The 19,452-nt window shown below is 47.1% G+C and overlaps 1 protein-coding gene across 2 annotated transcripts in view; it reads left to right on the plus strand.

Moving 5' to 3' along the window:
* PRMT8 (protein arginine methyltransferase 8) overlaps positions 1-19,452 on the plus strand; it is an 81,247-nt gene that overhangs the window by 42,471 nt on the left and 19,324 nt on the right. The window contains exons 3-7 of one of the 2 annotated variants that reach the window (XM_087813863.1): positions 86-241; positions 2,799-2,862; positions 13,445-13,474; positions 16,025-16,176; positions 16,799-16,886. In XM_087813863.1, coding sequence (XP_087669989.1) covers positions 86-241; positions 2,799-2,862; positions 13,445-13,474; positions 16,025-16,176; positions 16,799-16,886 — 490 coding nt within the window. The remainder of the gene's footprint in view (positions 1-85; positions 242-2,798; positions 2,863-13,444; positions 13,475-16,024; positions 16,177-16,798; positions 16,887-19,452) is intronic. The other variant, XM_016215216.2, reaches the window with a different exon arrangement.

Raw genomic sequence — 19,452 nt, forward strand, 5'->3', positions numbered from 1 at the left:
TGGGACAGCCCTAGGGCCTATGACCCTGTTGTACTCCTAAGTACCTTGAATACATTGACACTGACCTTCCTTTCCTTTCATGCAGGAAATGCTGAAGGATGAAGTGCGGACGCTCACTTACAGGAACTCCATGTACCACAACAAGCACGTGTTCAAGGACAAAGTGGTGCTGGACGTGGGGAGTGGCACCGGGATCCTTTCCATGTTTGCTGCTAAAGCAGGAGCCAAGAAGGTGTTTGGGGTGAGCGTGCCACTCCCTCCCTCACGGTGGTCTCCATGGAGCTGGCCCTGCCCTCTGCCTTCTCTAGCCCCTCCTAGAAGGACAAACCCTGGTCCATCTCTTTGCTGAGGTCACACACTCGAGGGAATAGTTGTGTGATTCTCAGGAAGCAGGACAATCCCCCACAGCTCCCTGTCACACGGGCATTCTCCTGGCTCCTTGGCCCCAGCGACTGCTGACATTTGCAGAGGATTTTTCACTCTTCTGAAACCATTTCAGTGTTACCATTACCTGACAGTGCTTGAGGGGCAGTGCGGGATGGTTACATGTGTGAGCTCTGGCTGAATCTCTGCCCTTCCACTCATGAGATGTGTGACCATGGGCAGTTCACTTCTCTGTCCTCAGTTTCACCATCTATAAAATGGGCATGATAACAGTATCTTGCCCTTGGGGTCATTGTGAGGGGTAAAAAGTTTAATGTATATGTAATGTGCTTAGAACAGGGCCGGCACATGACAGATGCTCAGTGTTTATTAGTGTAGTCAGAATAGGGCCCTAGGAGATAAGAAAAAAACCCTCTTCCTTTGTCCTTTAGAGGGCAGTTTGGTAGATCTAAATTCTGCTACTCTGGCTGCTACAGCCTCTCTGGCTAGAGGTGGAGGCTGACCCTCTGGGAAACCTCCCAGCCTTCCTCTGGCTCCCACAGTGTAGCTGTGCAGGGAGAGGAAGGGCCACCTGTCACTGCCTTCTAAGTCAGCAGGGGCCTCCAAGTCGGTGGAGGGTCTCTGGCCAAGGAGCTGTCAGGAGGCTCCTACCAAGTGCCTTCTAGCTGTGATCACTGGTCCCAATCTGTCTGCCTCCTGCTCTTTTGCTGTAACAGCTCTTTTATAAACAGCTCTGCCACAGTTAGCCAGGCTTCTTTCCATTTGGCTCATTTCACAGTTCAGTTTCTTCTGTTCCAGGCTCCCCTTCTACCCATAGCTCTTCTCCAGTAGGGGAGACGGGATGGCAGGAGAGAGAGAGAAGAGGGGAGAAAGAGAGGGAGAGAGAGAGAGAGGAGATTGACAGAGACAACAAATGAAGATAATGAAATCGACAGACAGACATGAGAGAAATAGAGAGAGACCGAAGGATGAAGAGACTCAGAGGAAAGCTAGAGGCATGGGAGAGGACCACCAAAAAAGGTTAAAGAAAAGAAACTAGAAAGTACGAAAGAAAAATGGGCAAAATGAAACGAGAGTAAAGAAAAAAGAGAGGGAAAGGGGAAAGGCAAAGGTAGGAAAAAGAAAAAGTGAGAAAAATATGAACGCAGCCTCACGAGTCCCGTGTGCTTTTGGAGGTCCCGCCAGTGCTTGTTTCATCCTCACATTTTCCATAGGAAACAGGGGCTGTCGCCTTACTAATGAGGAAACTAAGGCACAGGAAGAAATTGGCAGAGGCCAGACGGGAATCCAGGCTGTCTGGCTCCAGGTCCCATGTTCTCCATGACCAAGCTCAGTACCCTCTTGCAGATGGAATGGAAACGTGGCGAGGCAGGGAAAGAAGAGGAGAGAAACAGTCCTGCAGCCAACAGGATTGTTGTCACATAACCTGTACCTCAGGGAAACACCCATCTTCTGGGATCTGAGCCCTGGCTAGGGTCTGCCTCCTCTACCAGAGTTACTCCTCCCTGACCCTGTAGGTGCCCTTACCTTCCCCCAGGCTTGGAGGGAGGCTGCCAGCAACCTCCTCAGTGCCCCTATGCAAATACGCAAGGCCCTGGGAGCAGTCTTTGGTGGGGCCTGAGTGTGGAGGTGAGGGGATCCCCAGGGACTTAATGCAGGCTGGTGTCTGTGTAGGGCCAGCTAAGGAGGTAAGAAAGGCTCTTGGCAGCTGCCCCTCTGTTTGCAGCACCCCTTGGCCCTCCTTGGCATGCCCAGGGCCTCTAACCCCCAGGCTGGGTTTTGATCTCCTGCTACTCCCACAAGGTCCTTCTCTGAGCTGATGGTCAGCTAATCCCTCAACTACCCTGGCCTTCTGCTCAGGAGATTTTGGGAGCATGGAGAGACTTTTAGATTAAAAAGAATCAATTCTTTCAAAGGTGGAGACTGCGGAAGAGGTGAAAGTTAACTTGTATGTGCCCTGGAGAATGTTGGCCCTGACTTGACTTTCCCAGATGGCCCCTATCTTGGAATGTTTCAAGTTTAACTGGTGAGGGCTGATGTGGGAGGCTCACAGCACCTCTGGTCGGTCCTGCATCCTCTCCTGGGAGGACAGTGGCTATGCCATCTCATCCATGCTTTCCTGGTCAGAAGAGTGAGGTCTGCCAGCTCTTCCTGAATCTCCCAACTCAGACACGGGCTTCCATTGCAAAGTGCAGGGTGGGTTTCAGCCTCACAGCACAGGCAGCCCGATTTAGTGAATGAGCTGCTGGCCTGAAAGTTAGGAGGGCTGCGTTGTAGTTTTTAATCTGCCACACATGAGCAGTGACTGCTGTGGGCAAGTTACTGCACCCCTGGAGGCCTCAGCTTCTCCATTTGTTAACTTGGTGTTGGTTGTATTTTTGATGCACTGCTCCTTTGTTCTGTGCCCTTTTTAGATCGAATGCTCCAGTATTTCTGACTACTCAGAGAAGATCATTAAGGCCAACCACTTGGACAACAGTAAGACATACCTCTGTGTGTTTTCCCATGGATGGAGAGAGGAGGGGTCTTGTACTTCCTTGTTTGGGTGGCATAGACTGACATGAGAGAAGAGTACAGAGCACTTGGCTTTGGGGAGGTGTGGCTCAGCTGAGGCCCTGCTTGCAGGACTGGGGTCATGGAGTTCTGAGGGTCCCAAGGGTCCCAGGTCCTGCCATGTCAGCCAAGACACGTTTGTCCCAACTCAACTTCCTGTGGCTAAATTCTTAGCCCAGCCTGTGGCTAAATTTTTAGTTTTTACTAAGAATTTAGTAAAAACCCTCTGCTTGGCCCCAGCTATAGACAATCTATTGAGTTTTTCAAAATGGCAGCTATTCCTCCTTCTCTTCCCTCTGCACAACCCCCAGCCCTACCTCTCCCCATCACCCTCCCACTGGCAGACCCAGCCTCTGCCTTTGGGAAACTGTGGTCCTCTACTGCCCACAGGCCTTGCTGCTGATGGGGCTAGCTCAGTAGTTGGCTTGTCCACAGAAGCAGGACCTTCTTCAAGCCGGAGTCTGAGTATAGAGGTGTTTTCCCTTCCCTTCCCTTCCCTTCCCTTCCCTTCCCTTCCCTTCCCTTCCCTTCCCTTCCCTTCCCTTCCCTTCCCTTCCCTTCCCTTCCCTTCCCTTCCCTTCCCTTCCCTTCCCTTCCCTTCCCTTCCCTTCCCTTCCCTTCCCTTCCCTTCCCTTCCCTTCCCTTCCCTTCCCTTCCTTTCACCTTTCCCACACATTGCAGCATTCTCCAGGCCCTTCTCCCTGTAGCCCAGCTTGGACACACTCATGCCCACAAATGCTCCTGATTAGAAGAGGTCCTTGAATCTTGTATCAGCTATCAGTCAGCAGAATGAGATTTAGTCACCAGACCCTGTGTTGAGTGGGGCCAGGTCATGTAGAGTTTGCAAACTAAGAAAACAAGTTTCTAAGGATGATGGAGGCCTTTTGAGTATTTTAAACAAAGGAAAAGCAGTCTCTATGGAGAAAGGATTGGGAGTCCTCAACATACAGATAATATTTAAAGTTACACGATGAGGTCACTTAGAGATGAAGCATTGGTAAAGAAATGGGCCAAAGACAAGGCTCTCAGGCATTCCAACATTTGGAGGTAAGCAGCAGAGGAGGGGCCAGCAGAGAGGCAGAGAAGATACATTTGGTGAGGTTGATGGGCATGCGGGAGAGGGGAGGACCAGGAAACCAAGGGAAGGGGGAAGTGGTTCACCCTCGGGAATGCTGAGATCAAGTAAGATAAGAACAGAGGAGTAACCATTGAATTAGGCTACATGGAGGTTACCGGTGCCCTTAACAAGAGCAGACTGAGTGTAGGATGGAGGCCAAAGTTCAGTTAGAGTAGGTTAGGGGGAGACTGTGAAATGAGGACAATAAATAAGTCTTCTGGCTGCAATGGGGAACAGAAAAATGGAGTAGTAGCTACTGGGAGATGTGGGGTCAAGGAAGTGAGTTGTTGTTTTTAAGCCTAAGAGATATGAAAGCATGTGTATGATTCAATGGTCCAGTAGAGAGAAACAAAATTGCAGATACAAGAAAACATAAATTCTGGAGCAAGGACCTTGAGAAGGTAAGAGGGCCTGGGGTGCAAAGCACAGGCAGAGTGTTGGCCTTTTTCTTGGAGTAGAGATAGTTTAACTACAGTAATAGAGGGCGTGTGGGTCCACATGGAGGTGGGCTAGTGGTGGGAAACCCCTTTGCTTTGTTGTTTCCATTTTCTCAGTGAAGAATGAGACTGTCATTGATGGAAAAGACCAGGAGGGGAGAGGGGTAAGTGTGTTTACAGGAGATGAGAAGGCCTAGAAGGGTCTTTTAGAGGGAGAGCAAACACAGTGGGCTAGTGGGGATGGCTGGGAGTGGTCACCCTTGTTAGAGGTGTGTGGACATAGCTATGCAGTGAGCTCAGTTCTCCTACTGTGAGTGGAGGGGAGAGCTGCCTGGGTAGGGACTTTGCTGGGAGGACACAACAGAAGGAGGGAGGAGCCAGAGTTACAACAATAATGGGCCATGAAATCTAAGCTAGGTGAAGGAGGAAGTGAGGGGGTGAAGGGGGTGGAGGTAAATCAGTGTGAGTGAAAATGGCTAAGGATAATGGGAGAGCACAGCTACGGGGCCATGAGCAGAGCTGAGAGCCAGAGGCCTCTTTCTAGCTTGAGTAGGGAAATGTTGCCCAGATACTCCTTACCTAAGCTTGGCGTTCAACCTGTCTTGGTTCACTTAGGGGTCAGATCTCTTTTGTACCCTCCTCAGGAAAGTATTGGAGCTTGGTAGAAGGGGCAGAGAGGTGACCTCTCTACTCGCCTACCAAAGATGGAAAAAGAAATGGCGATTCTTTCTCTACAAGGGTGACACAGCCTGACATCTGCGTGTTTTCACCTGACCTCTCTTTCCCCAACTCTGTGAAATAGGACAAGTGGTTTCCCATTTAACAGATGTGGAGACTGAAGATAGGAGATGTGGGGCAGAGACTTTGGTTTCAGCTCTCATTCCTGTACTCTTTCCTAAAGTTCATGTGGAAGTTCAGTGAGTGCCTGCCAACCCTGAAAATGAAAATTAAAATAGATGTAGAATTGGATTTCCTCTCAGGGTTATGGAGCCTCAGCTCTGGGCTCTAAGGGGCCTCAGAGAACATTTAGACAATTTCCTTGCCTCTGCCCAGATTTCACTTGCACAGTGATTCCTGCCCTTGGAGGGTCTGCCCAGCCCCTTACTCTTCATCTGTCTCTGTTGTTGTCGGCTTTTGGGGTCTGGAACCACAGCCTTCTGGGCTCAGCTCCCTGCACTGCCTTGCACCACTGGTAGTGGAGTGTGGGGTGCGCCCAGAGTGGGTGGGAGCTAACAGCAGCTGAGAGATCCCTGACCTTTGGGAGGAGGGCAGCTTGGCCCTGAAAGCTTGCCAGGAGAAAGACTACTCAACCCCTGGTCACTCCTTCTGGTTCACAATTCATGGTCCCCACCTCCCTTCCCCTGCCCCAGATTCCTGTAGCTTTCTCAATTCCCCTTCCCTTCCTTTGGCTCTTCTTTCTTGTAGCCTTGAAACATTCCAATTGACAAAACAGGTGCAAATACAGCTTTGTTTTTTTAGCCATTTGAAAGTAAGTTGTGACATGATGGCCCTCATCCCTGAATACATTAGTGTACATGCCTACAAGCAAGGACATTTTCCTGTATAACCACAGGGCAGCCATGGAAATCAGGAGAGTAGCATGACTACGTCGTGATTATCTAGTGCTCAGATCCTCGTCACATTTTGCTGGTTGTTACAGTCGTATCCATAGCAAAAGGATCCAGTCCCAGAGCATTTAGTCATCATGTCTCTAGTTCAAACAGAACACACTTTCCTCAACTTTCTTGGCCTTCGACCACAGTGCCAGCGTTCTGTGGCTGTCCCTCGGTTTGGGTTGTGAGGCTCTTCTTCACCATTGGGTTCAGGTGACGCATCTTGCAGGAACACCCAACCCACACTGTTCTCAGTGAGTACTAGCAGGTGGCATGTGGTTTTTTCTGCTTGTGTTTTTAACAATATATATATATATATATACATATATATATATGTATATATATATATATTGATTGATTGATTGCAGAAAGAGGAAGGGAGAGGGAGAGAGAGATAGAAACATCACTGATGAGAGAGTCATGATCGGCTGCCTCCTGCATGCCCCCTGCTGGGGATTGAACCCTAAACTAGACATGTGCCCTGATTGGGAATCGAACTGTGATCTCCTGGATCATAAGTTGATGCTCAACTGCTGAGAAACGAGGGCTGGGTGGCCTGTGGTTTTGATTTGCTGGGTTACTGACAGCACTGACTTTGATCATGTGGTTCAAGCAATGTCTGCCAGGCTCCTTCATGGTCAAGTTGCTCTTTCCCCCTTCGTGATTAGTAAGATTTTCTGGGGCAGGTACTTCAAAACCATGTAACTATTTCATTCTTCATCATTAATTTCCCATTTTATTCAACAGATTGTATCTGTTATTACCAGGACTTACTTTGATACTCAAATTGCCCCCGATTTGGTCACTGGGAGCATCATCAAGCTGGTTTCTAAGTCCTTTTGACATGCCTCTCTCACTTGTTGTGAGTGTTCTCATTTTCCGGTACAAATGTTTCTCCTTGTACTTTCCATGCCTCTGTTCTAGAATCAGCCGTCTCTCCTCAGAGTCTTGATTCCGTTTAGTGGACAGTGGCATTTAGAAATGTGGACCCGGGGCTAGGTGTGCCCACTGATTTTAGGGTGCTGATGCCCCTAGGCTGTCCAGGTAGAAAGAACGTGTGTGTGTGTGTGTGTGTGTGTGTGTGTGTGTGTGTGTGTGTGTACATACGCACTTATATAACACACATTTCTACATCTGTCTATACATATTGTCATGTAACACTTCCACTTCTAATTCAGCACCGCAGCGTCTAACTTTTATGGCCCTTCCCATTCCCTTGTTTGTGACTCATTTCTCTGAGGGTGAAAACTCTAGCTCCTATTATTCTGACTATGTCTGTGTATTGGATCAATCCCTTTGTGCATAAACAACTTCCCATTGTCAGCACTTCCTGCCCCCAGCAGATGCTTCTGTCACCCAGCGGTGCTGGGCTCCAACACCCTGTGCCAGGCTGCCTCCCCTGCTCAGGCTCCAGTTGGCTGAGCCAGGCTGCCGAGGCCCCCCTGAGCCCCTGCACTTCGCCCTCCCGCACCAGGGATGCCCTGCTCACCCCGCTCTGGCTCTGACATACTGTGCGGGGCTGCCCTTACCTGCTCAAGCTTCAACACCTCACGTTCGACTGCGGCGGCATCACACCCCACCCCTCCCGGGGAAGCACAGAGGTCTAGCCTACTCAGCCCCACCTGATAGCTTCAGGGTGGGATTGCTCCATGCTTCATATGCTGATGGCTCACACTTGATTCTGTTACTAAGGCAAAGGCCCAAGAAGGACAAACCACTGTCCTCAAGTGAATAGTGCCCTGTCCCTGTTCCTGCCCCTCACACACACAGTGCTGAGAAGGAGGGAACCCCAGGCCCAGGGGCCTTTAGAAGGCAGAGTTGCCTCCATCTCTTCCTCCCGGGGGGGGGGGGGGGGGCAGCAACCGTGGGTGGAACAGTGAGCCAGCCAGGCCCTGCCAGGCATGTGTACCAGAGAGAGGACAGCTTAACTGCATGAATGTGTCCATGGAAATGGTTTTGAAATGCTGTGTCAGCCAGCATTTGTGTGGGTCTCAGGAGTGTAGGTGTAGAGACATAAATAACAACACGGACATAAAATACCTGCCACCCAGAATCAATCAGTCTCTCTCCCGCTCCACCTCCACACAGCTCCTCAGGCTGATTATTCACGTGTAGCCACGCACCTCCACGAAGCCACCTGCTGTGGCCGCGCAGCCCTCACACGGCTGCTTCCACACGTGTGGCCCCCGCACATGCTCACAGCCTCCTCTTTGACTTTGGTTCTGACAACTATTATTTCCTCTCTTTCCCTACCAAGGAAACCAGTGGGCTGCTGAGATGCTTAAAAAGGTAGATTCATTTGTGAAAGTTGACATGGGAGCTCAGGGATTAATATAATTTTTATAGTTCTAGAAGAAAAAAAAAAGTGTACTCTTTTTACTTCTCAGCAAACTAAAGGAAAATAAGTGTATTCCTCCTTTCCTTCTACTGGTATGTGTCCTAAAACACACCTGAGATGGAAGGGGCCTGAGTGTTGCTTGACAACAGAGTGACAATGGACAGAGGAGCCTTGCAGCGTAACATTAGGGGGACTTTGGCACATCACTTCACCTTTCTGAGCTCTGCTTGCTCCCAGTAGAGGAGATAAGTCAATGATCAGCTTGCAGGGTTGTTGGGGAATTAGAGATAAGGTACGTCAAGTGCCTAATATGAGGCCTTGTGTGTAGTAGATGCTTAACAAGCATGAACTATAGGTCCTTTCAGGCTTAATGATCTATGCTTTGCTCTTTCTTGGCCACATAGCTCCAAGCCTTTTATAGATGGTGCTTGGATGCTCTGCTCCTGCAGTATTCCTCTGTGCTCTGCAGCCATCCAGTCCCTGGATGAGCGCTCAATGGGGTCCTCACCACTAGTCTTCTGAGAGCCGTGATTGTTAGAAGCACTGCCTTCCCCTGGGTGGATTCTGCTTCCCAATGCTCCTTTAGAGCCAGATGGAGTGAGGAGACTCTTTCATATGGTTGCCCTCCTCCCACATCTCCAGGCTACACACTGGCCTCAGTTCCTTTACCTTTTGTGCTGTGTGGTGTTGTTTTTTTAATCCTCACCTGAAGATATTTTTTCCATTGCTTTTCAGAGAGTGGAAGGGAGAGAGAGAGAGAAAGAAACATCGATTGGTTGCCTCTCCCATGGGTGGGCCGGGGATCGAGCCTACAAACCCAGGTATGTGCCCTTGGCTGGAATTGAACCGGGGACGCTTCACTCTGCAGGCTGACGCTTTAACCACTGAGCCAAACCAGCCAGGCTTGTGCTGGTTTTGAGTCACCTTTTATTCTGCCCATGCCTCAGCATTTTTCTCACCCTTGGAGAGTCAAGCTAAGAAATAAACACAGCCAGGCCACTGGCCCAGATGCTGTACTTATACCAATGTGGCTCCAGTTTCCATTAGCAGTTGTGGGAAAGGCCATGCCACACGAGTACGGAGCCAGGATCAACTACTCTTGCCTGCGTGACTGGCAAGCTGTAGCTCCCAACCTATATCTACTTAGTGGATGTTTGGACTCCAAACTGAGTCTCACTCTTATTTATATTAAATATCATGTTGTGAGTTTTGGTCCTTCCTTACAAACAGAGCATTGCTCTCCTGAGGTCATTGCTCTTTGCCTGGTGTTACCTACATATTGGGCAGGTGCCCCGGGTGAGTGTGGATGTTTCTTCAGGCTGGTTCATGCTCAGCTCTTCATTTGCACTTTGGAATCCAGTCACGTAGCCAGTTGTGAACCGACAATAATTTGTCACCTTCTCCATGAAGATGCCACAGAGGCGAGGTCATCCCGAACTCACTTTCTGTGTCTATTTCCTCATCTGTGAAATGGGAATTATAGTGGCACACACTTGATAGGGTCATTGTGAGGGTCACAAAGTTCCTGTATGTAAAGGCATGGGGTACTGGAATGGGCTCTGCGAGCTCCTGAGAGCCAATTGTTAAATTGTCAGTAGATCTGTGGAATGGATGAAGTCACTTGGGTGTCTGGAAGTTGGCCACAGTGGGAGCATTTATACTACAGAAACTAGCAAATGCAAAATCAGGACTTCTTTCCTGGAGAGTCAGTTTTTAGGTATCTATCAGTACACCACTGTGTAAAATAAGCAGTATCTGGAGGGCAGTAAGCAGCCAATACATGGTAAGTATTTTTATTATTACTTCATTTATTAACTTGACCAATAACCCTGTCAAAAGAAGACATGAGATGAATCAGCCATAACGGTTTTTAATGAACCTGTACTAGTGGCTCCTGGCAGTTGTTACTTCCATTCCAAACTGCTGGGGAACCCTATTAACAGTCTTAGGACTGGGTTCCTGCATCTGTTCCTTTGGACATATTGAGTCTCCAGGCCCTGTACCAGGTGCTGGGGAGTCAGTGGCAAATGGGACAGACAAGGTCTTGGCTCTCCTGAAGCTTACAGACTCACAGAGAAGACAGACATCAAAGCAAGTGAACAAACAATATCACAATAGAATTAAACTTGTGAAAGTGCCTAGAAAGAAGCATGTTGGAGTTGTTGAGAAAAATGGGGCATCCACCTTCGATTGGGTGGTGTCAGTGGCTTGTTGGAGCTTCTCGCCTGGCCTTTGGAGCTGATTCTGTGCTTCTCTTTCCAACCTGCCACAAGTGACGGTGGTGGGAGCTGAAATCAGCCATGGTGGAAGTATTTACACCACAGACATCAACAAATGCTACAAATCAGGGCTTTTCCCCCTTAGCGGAGCCTGTTACTAAACATTGAACAGCACAGCACTGGAAAGAGGACCCTTTTTTAAAAAACAAGGCATTGAAGCTGAGACCCAAGAGACTAAGAGAGCTCAGTATGCTGAGAGTAGATGGAAGAGTGTTTACCAGAAGGACTGCCATTCCCTGGGGTGGGACATGTACTGCATGTCCCATGTATAATTAGTGAGTGAAGCCTGGCATGCTTTTCTGAATCCTTAAGCCTAGGGGAAGTTTTGTTGCCTTCTGCATTCCCCCTGATTTCAACCACTCTGTCTAGTACTTCTCTCTTCTTAATTCCCTCCCCATAGACCCAGCCCACAAAATCATCTGCATGTAGCCAGTGTGTTGGGGATTTGCCCTGGCTGCACCATGCTAAGGGTTCTAAGTGGTTGATGATAATTTCAGGTGGGGACGAGTCTTAGTATGGTTTTAATTACCCGAGTACTAGTCCAGCCAGTGCCTAGGGAAGGAGACATGCCAAGCAGGAATTCTGGCCAGGGAAGGGCTCTGGCCAAAGTCGAGCTCCAGCTAAGCCGACTAGGATCTCAGCTCTCAAGGGAGCCAGAACAAGCTAGGACATGAAGCCAAGCAGATTATGCACTGGGGACAAGGCAGAAAGAAGCTCAAGCCCTATGTTCTTGGGTGAACAGAGGACTTGGGAAGAGAGAGGGGAACCATATTTAAGTTTCTACTATATTGAGTATACCTAGCCCCTGGGCCTGATTGATGATGCCACTCTAGTTACGGGGTCTGTTTTCTGCAGGATATATCCCAGGTGCCACTAGATATTGAGGGTAATGATGTTGGTGTTCTGTTTCTTCCATCATCACTGGCTTAAGAATGAGGCTGGGTCTAACCTTGTAAGAAGTTTGTCCATGTATCTGGACCCTGGAGAAGACGACAGTGGGAAGTCGAGGTGGGACTGATGGGTTCTACCTCTATGATGATTCCACCTCTCTTCACCCTACCAACCAACTGACCAGCTTTCAGGGGAAGGATGGGTTGTACTTAGCCTTCTCTGATTTCTTGTGGTGTGTACAACAATCCTATGAGGTAAGTGAGTTGGATAGTCTGGTCATTTGCAGATGAAGGAAAGGAATCTCGAAAGTTGGTGACTTATACACAACAGGCTAGGTTTTGGCTCTACCTTTTGACTTCTGTAAATTCCAGTTCTCTCATTAGACAAATGGAGCAATGAGGATTATTGAGACAATATATGTGAAATCACTCTGCAAGCTGGTATTCAAATGCCAATAATTTTTTACTGTCATAATTAGGACTAGTTAAAAGATCTGTTGTCTCTGAATCCAATACCCCCCTTTTCAAAGTTCCTTACTCATCCATTCATTCATTCAGTAACAATCTTTGAATGTTTGTAAGGAGGCAAGTGCTCTGCTAGATCCCAGAAATAGGAAGCTGAAATACACAACCAAGAGGAGGAGACCATAGACAAGAGGTGCATCAGGCCCTCAGAAGGTGTGTGGCAGGCCGTGTGGTTGTCACCAACATAGATGTGTGAGCGGCATGGCAGGGGCAGCAAGAGGCTGGGCTGAGGTGGGGGTGGCACTGGGGAGGCTCTGCTGCTGGTTCTCGAACTCACGCCCCTCATGCCCATGCTTCCATGGGACAAGATCTGCTCTGGGAAACAGTGAGGAGGCTGCAATGGGGAGACCACTCCTATCGACCCTGTGGGGTTACCTGACTCTAATGAACACACTGGAGGCCCAAATGAGATCAGGCTGGTCTGACTTGTAAAAAACAAACAAACAAACAAAATCCAACCAAAAAAGAAACCTAAATGGTTAAATGAGTGACCATGAATAAGAATGACTACATTTATGTAATAACCACTCAAGCCAAAAGGAAAAAATCCCACTGAAAACAAGCCCCCAAAATCTGGATGTCTAATTTGTAAACTTGTAGTTACAGGCGGAAATCTCCCAATTCGGAGTTTATTGCTTCCTGTTGTGTATTTAATTATGATTAATCCTTTCAAACTTTACCAGCCAGGGTCCTGCCATCTCTAGTTGAACAAACTTTCCATCATCCATATGGAATAAAAACACAGCTCTAAAGAGTGACCTCAACCTTGAGTTGACATAGTATTTGTGATATGGAATCCAGATCAGGAGTAGGGCCCTGCAGCCCGTTGCTGCTCAGAGCCTTAATATCAGTGGCTAAGATCTCCTTGAAAAGGCTACCATGGAACAGGGACATCGGTAGCTGTGTACACCCACACAGCTCTTTGAGTCAATTCAGTACCATACACTGGCCAATAACCCCTAATTAACTGCCATAAAGGGGTAGCATTTTGCAGATTGGGAAACTGAATCTCATAGTTTAAGTAATTGTTAGGAGAGACTACCCCTGATGACACAGCTGGGCAATTGCATTTGGGTCCATAGAAACAATGTGGCCTCTTTTTTAAAAAAATCAGACTTGAGAAGTTGGTGGAAATTAGAGTCAAACTGGACATTGCAGGCACCGTTTCTTTATTGACACCAGTTATTCCCCAGACTCCCAGAATACCTACACATGCTGAGTACATATTTGAAAAATCAAAGCATTTTGGAGCTGCAAATGATCTTAGGGATTTTCAGATTCAACCTCCCTCATTTCTTTTTCCCCCAGTGAGGAAACTGAGGCTCCAAAAGAGAGAAATTATTTAATCAAGGTTAGTTGTCAGCTGGAACAGAGCATAAATTTTCTGCCTCCAGGACCCCAGTGTAAGGTTGCGCAGGTTGGGCACTGCACAAAAGCACCTGGGTAAGGGGATGAATGGGGTGTGAGATCCATCCACAGCTGGACTGAAGGGAGGTGTGTCTTTCCTTTCACAAAGGGTCCATCCACTCATCAAGCCAAGTAAGGGCCACATCTGCTCTGAGAAATGTTTGGATGCAGAAGGACAATGTTAAATGAACAGAGGCCCAGATTGTTGAGTGCATTACAGGGTTAATTGATTCCTTCTGCTTTTTTGTAAGAAGAAACTGTGATTTTTGCTGTTCTGTGACCTACTGTATTTTCATATGTCTGTATCTTAGTATCTATAGCAGCAAATGGGTAAAATGGCTAGTGTGGAGAACAGGGGTAGCATTCACTCATTCTGGGAGCACCCAAGGAATGTTCCATTCATACCTATCTGTGGGACTAAACTATAAGTTTTTGTCCACTTTTGCTGTTTTCAGTCCTACTGGAGCCTAGGCCATAAATCTTCATGGTGAACCTTGCACTAGGCACCCAAAGTGGAGGTCATGGGGCACCACAGGCAGGAGAAGATATCTTCCTGGGCCCCCGGGAGGCCATGATCTAAGGCATTCATTCATTCATTCATTCATTCATTCATTCATTCATTCACTTGTTCTTTGAATGTTTGTGCCTCACAGATATATGCAGACATTAGGGAAGAACCTTCAAGACATGTGCACAGAGAAAAGAAAGGGAGACCATTGAAACACTTTAAAAATGTTTACAAAAATAAGACAACCCAGGCTTTGCATGCAAATGACTAAGCAGGTGGATCAGGCATATGTGTCAGTTCTTTTTAAGAATAAGAAATAATTGGGCACTCTATTTGCATTTTCAAAAGTCCTTTACTCTGTCCTCTTGTGAATTTTCTTGGTGCTTCCTGGGCCCTGTGCTGGGTTGAGTTCCTGCCTTTGGGTCTCAGGGAGAGGCCCCAGAGAAGCAAAACTTAAACACCTTCTCCTCCCACCCCCTTCTAACCTTTTGGAGAAGACTGGCCCTTCCTGTTCTTACGTCTTAAGGGTAGGGCTTATGAGCAGTAACCAAGAGGGTCACATGAACCTGGGCCTCAATCTAGAGTGATCTGGGCTGGTGTACATCTGCCAAGTGTCTGATTCTTGATAGAGGAGGCCTTATCTGATTAAGCCTTAATTAAATACCAGATATTGGAGAGAAGACCATCATTAGAGGCTGCTAATGGGCATTCCATCTCCCACCTGCATTATCCGCTGTGAAGACAGGAAATAAAGCCAGTGACCTGTGTGTGCTTTGCCATCTAGAAGCCTCCAATTCAAATTAATTTTTGTGAAACTCAGATTCAGAACAGATGTGACTTTTGGGTTTTGTGAAAACTCCTGAGCACAGGCCATTGTTCAATTTCCCAACAAAGCTCAGGCATTGTGTAATTTTTCAGAAGATGGCACAGAAAGAGAGTTTGAGAGCATGAATATGTGTAACCTTTCAGAGGAAATGTTCAGATGGAACCAGCCAACCAGTACATCACCCTGTCGATTTCACAGCAGCATCTAAGAGAGCTTTCACTCTGATCTTTATAACAATGAACACAAAAAGAGACTCCAAAATTAGGTGTATGTGTATGTCAAATGATCAAAAATCCAGCAAAGAAGTTTCTTCTGCCACAGAAGGACCAGAAGGTCTTGGAAGTGACTCATTAGCAGAAGCCAGTTAGATCAGGGGCTTTGTCCTGGCCCCACCCCCTCCACCTCTCTATGGGCTGGTCAACAAGGGAGAAATGTGAGATAATGTCTACCTTCTGCTGAACCCCAGCTCTGAGCCTGGCACTTCACATGTGTTATTTCATTTCATCAGTACAACCACCTGCTAAGTATATGTCACGTTCCTGGGTTGTTCTCTGGGGAACTGGAGTTTGGTTTGGTCAGGTAACTTGTAGAAAGTAATACAGCTAATAATGAGAATGTCCAACACTTAAGCGCAGGTTTTTCTGACTGCAGAGCCCATGCTCTTGTCAAAACACTAAACTGCCTCCCTCATGAACCCACCGGGTGATGAGCCCTGGCTGTGAACAGATGCAAGAGCAATAGAGGCGTCACCCAGCTTTCTTTGGGTTTGAATTGTCAGGGGAGCCTAACATGAGTGGGGGCCATGAGAAGAGTGTTAGTCATTGCATATCAAACCTGGCTCTATTTCCACCACCACCATGTAACCTCCCTAAGCCTCAGTTTCCTTAGTTGTAAATACAAATAATAACAAAGTGTTTATTTCATAGAGTTGCTGGGAGGATTACATAACATGGTGCATGTCATGGGCTTAGTCCAGGGCATAGTAACTGCTCAGTAAATTTTAGTGGGGAAACGTGCAAGTCACTTGCAATTCTCTTAGTATAAACTAGCATGGTGAAGGGTGAGGTATGTCCCTACCTAAAAGTAGAATCAGAACCAGGCTAAAATCTGTAGATGTGGCCCTGCCAAGTGTGGCCTTGGGGTTCTTATTTTCCAGTCATCACCATATTTAAGGGTAAAGTGGAAGAGGTGGAACTGCCTGTGGAGAAGGTTGACATCATCATCAGCGAGTGGATGGGCTACTGTCTCTTCTATGAGTCAATGCTCAACACAGTCATCTTTGCCAGGGACAAGTGGCTGGTAAGTGTCCTGCATGCTCTCCCATTGTTGATCTCTAGCTGTCTTGCCACTCCACCCCTAGCCTTCAGCCTAGGAAGAATATGAGGACTTGGGCTAGAAGGTCACCTCTTTCAGTCCCCCCTCTTTAAACCAGATCTGCTTCAGGGAACAGAATGATTGTTCCTGGGTCCAAAATGTCTAACTGTCACAATGCTCTTCTGTAGGTCTAACCTCGGCTTCTTTCACCACAATTGAAACCCATTCTGTGTTTCAATAGACAAAAGTCTATTCTGGTCAAATACTTAGGATTGCATGGCTGCCCAAGAGCCAAGAATGCTTCTTACTTTGGCTTCTCCAGGCTAAGAGGTCATATCATCTTCCACTCTTCCTCAGTGCACTTACTTCCCCTCCTCCTACTTTATTTGCTCTATTGATTCCACCTGGGTCCCTCAAATTCTCATTGCTCCAAAATAAAAAGTGAGCATTGCCATCTGAGCCCTAACCCTGGCCAGGGTGACAGCCTGCTGAATGAGAAATGTTGGCAAGGGGATGCCTGTCTGGTGACTCTGTGTGCAGTTCAAAATGTGATGTCTTTGTCAGGTGAATAGATTACGAGACCCATTTCCCCACAATTCATCAACAGAAACCTGGAGGGCTTATGTTTCCAGACCGGGCAGCTTTGTACGTGGTAGCAATTGAAGACAGACAGTACAAGGACTTCAAAATCCACTGTAAGTCACCTTTTCATTCTCTGTTGGGCTTTTTTTTCCATGTTTAGGGTGGGAGGCACTTCAGCGGACCTGAGATGAGCAGCTAGTATATAAACACACTGCTATATTTGTGGATTCACCTGAGCCTTTCTAGATTCTTCTCTCTGTAAATGTTTTCCTCTAGTCCCAAGGGTGGCAGGTTTACAGAGAGAAAATAAACAGCATGGCTGGTATAAGATAAATGTCCTGGGGTGAGAGAATAAATGCAATGTGAATGATAAATAAGTTGAAGCCACAGAAGCTGATCTTTTGCAAAGAATAGCAGGCCAGGTGGCTAGGTGTCAGCCGGTTTAGCTATCCCAAAAGTCCACCACAGGCGTCAGAAATGGCAGGTCTCCAGCCAAGCCAATCATCCTGACTCCTGTCTCACACTACTAAGACTTATCAGAATGATATCTGTTCTCCTTCACATTAAGTAAAATATGTATTCATCTCTGGGGTTCCTTTGGGGAAGCAGTGAGGGTGGGAAGGGATAGAGGCTGCACCTGTGACTCATATCCAAATCTGTATTCATAGTGCTTTATCGGCTGAAAACTTGTTCTCTTAAAAAAAAAAAAAAAGCCAAAAAATACCTTCATTGTTTTATCTGCTCCAAAATGGACTGTTTTGTTCTATTTAATTTAAAGGATAACTTTTCCTAGTGACACAAGCCTAGGCCTCAATGAGATTATACCAAACCTCCTTTCTAACCTTTCATATAGTTAGAAATGGCCACATCTCCCCAACCAGAACCAAACAGGATAAAGGAGCAAAGAACCCCTCACACATGCAACACACACAATTCAAAAGTCCAGAAGAAACTCCAGAAGTCCAATGAACTCAGCAGATCTGGGGTTCCTGCCCCTCCAGTGGTCCAGCCTCTTTGGCAGATGACTGTTGAGGGCCACAGACTGAGCAGATAAGTAAATGCCTCTTGCTCTGAGAGGCTGAGACTCAGTAGTTCTGCAAATTGATTCACAACATTGCCCTCTAATAGCTGTTACTGCCACTGACGAGCCCTCAGTTGGACTGTGCTATGGAATGTGTGTGTCTGTGTGTGTTCATACCCTTCTGGAAATATAACATCAAAGCATGAAGTTCAGGTTCAGAAGAAGACAGAAATGTGACGGTTGTTTGAGGCTCTGTGCTCTCTTTCTGCAGCCGATCTGGCATCATTTCTAACACTTGACAAGGATTGAGAAGTAGGGTAGCCTAGGTTACTTAGATGACCATGCTTTGAAATCTGCCAGCCTTGGGTTCAAATCCTACCTGGGTCACTTTGAGCAAATTACCTACCATCCTTGGGCCTCAGTTAGAGATAATATCACCAGTCCCATAGACCTGGCATGAGGATTAAGTGAGACGAAGCATATCGAAGGACACAAAAGTTCTTGGTGCTGTGCTGCACCAGGGTCTGGTCTCCGAACCGCCACTCACTAAGTCCCTTTCTGCTCTTGACTCTGGCAAGAGCACCTGACTGCTAAGCTTTCTGGCCTCCAGTGGCTCAGAATCTGGGACAGATGTGCTCTCACAGAGTTTGCAGACACAACTCAGCATTGATCAAATGTATGTCTAAATGGGACACATTTTGCCCTGGAGCTGCATTATAAGGTTGCTCTTGGAGTTCTTGCTGTGTAATGGCACCTAATAGTGTTCTGAGGAGAACCTTCAGGTGCAATCTTCACTCTCATGTGCACTTAAATATTTATTGAGCTGCGACCCCACACACAGCTCTTTAAGTAACTTCCACATGGTTTAAAAGCAAACATATCTTTCCTCCTCCCTTACCTGGATTGTGTCTGAGAACCTCTGTGATGTCACCTTGTAATGAGCCAGCAGGGGCCAGAAGAGGACTGGACGGGCCCTGTGAGGGACTAGGGGGAGCACCGCTACCCGGGTGCCAGTCAGAACTGGAGATCATGTGATTTAGCCTTGCACTGCCTGTTGCAATTTTCATAGCTTCTGGGAAAGAAAACAATTGAAAATCAGTCCCATTTTCTCTTGTGGAATGCTTGCTGTGGAATATCTGTCAAAAAAACAAACAGAAACAAAAATTAAACACACATTTAAATTTATTTAAAATACTGTTAAGTTTCCTATTTAAGTGGTTTTTTTAAATGATGTGTTTTTGTTTTTAGTAAAGGAGGCAACCCCACTTAGAAATCTGTTTCAAATAAATGAAGATTTTGGTTACTCTTGAGTTCTAAATCAAAAGTAAAGCATAAAGGTTGCTGGTTGCTAAGGGAACAATTGTAAGCAAACTTCAGTTGGCTCAAGAACCAGCTAAAAAAGAAAAATCTTGAAGTGGGGCAGGAGAGTGAGACATGCCCAGGCCCTTTCAGAAAATAAATAGGAAAACAGCTTCCTTTCCTCCCCTCTTTCCTTCCCACCTTTCCTCTCCTCTCCTCTTTCCTCCCCTTCCTATCCTTTCCCTCCTCTCCTCTCCTCTCCTTTCCTTTCTCAACCACATGCAACATGGGAACGGGAGAGTGTGTGAAATCAGAACCTGCCCTCAGTGTGCTCGCCAACTGCTAGAGAGCACACAGAA

The sequence above is a fragment of the Miniopterus natalensis genome, chromosome 2 (assembly GCF_054644295.1).
Source record: "Miniopterus natalensis isolate mMinNat1 chromosome 2, mMinNat1.hap1, whole genome shotgun sequence".
Classification (NCBI taxonomy): domain Eukaryota; kingdom Metazoa; phylum Chordata; class Mammalia; order Chiroptera; family Miniopteridae; genus Miniopterus; species Miniopterus natalensis.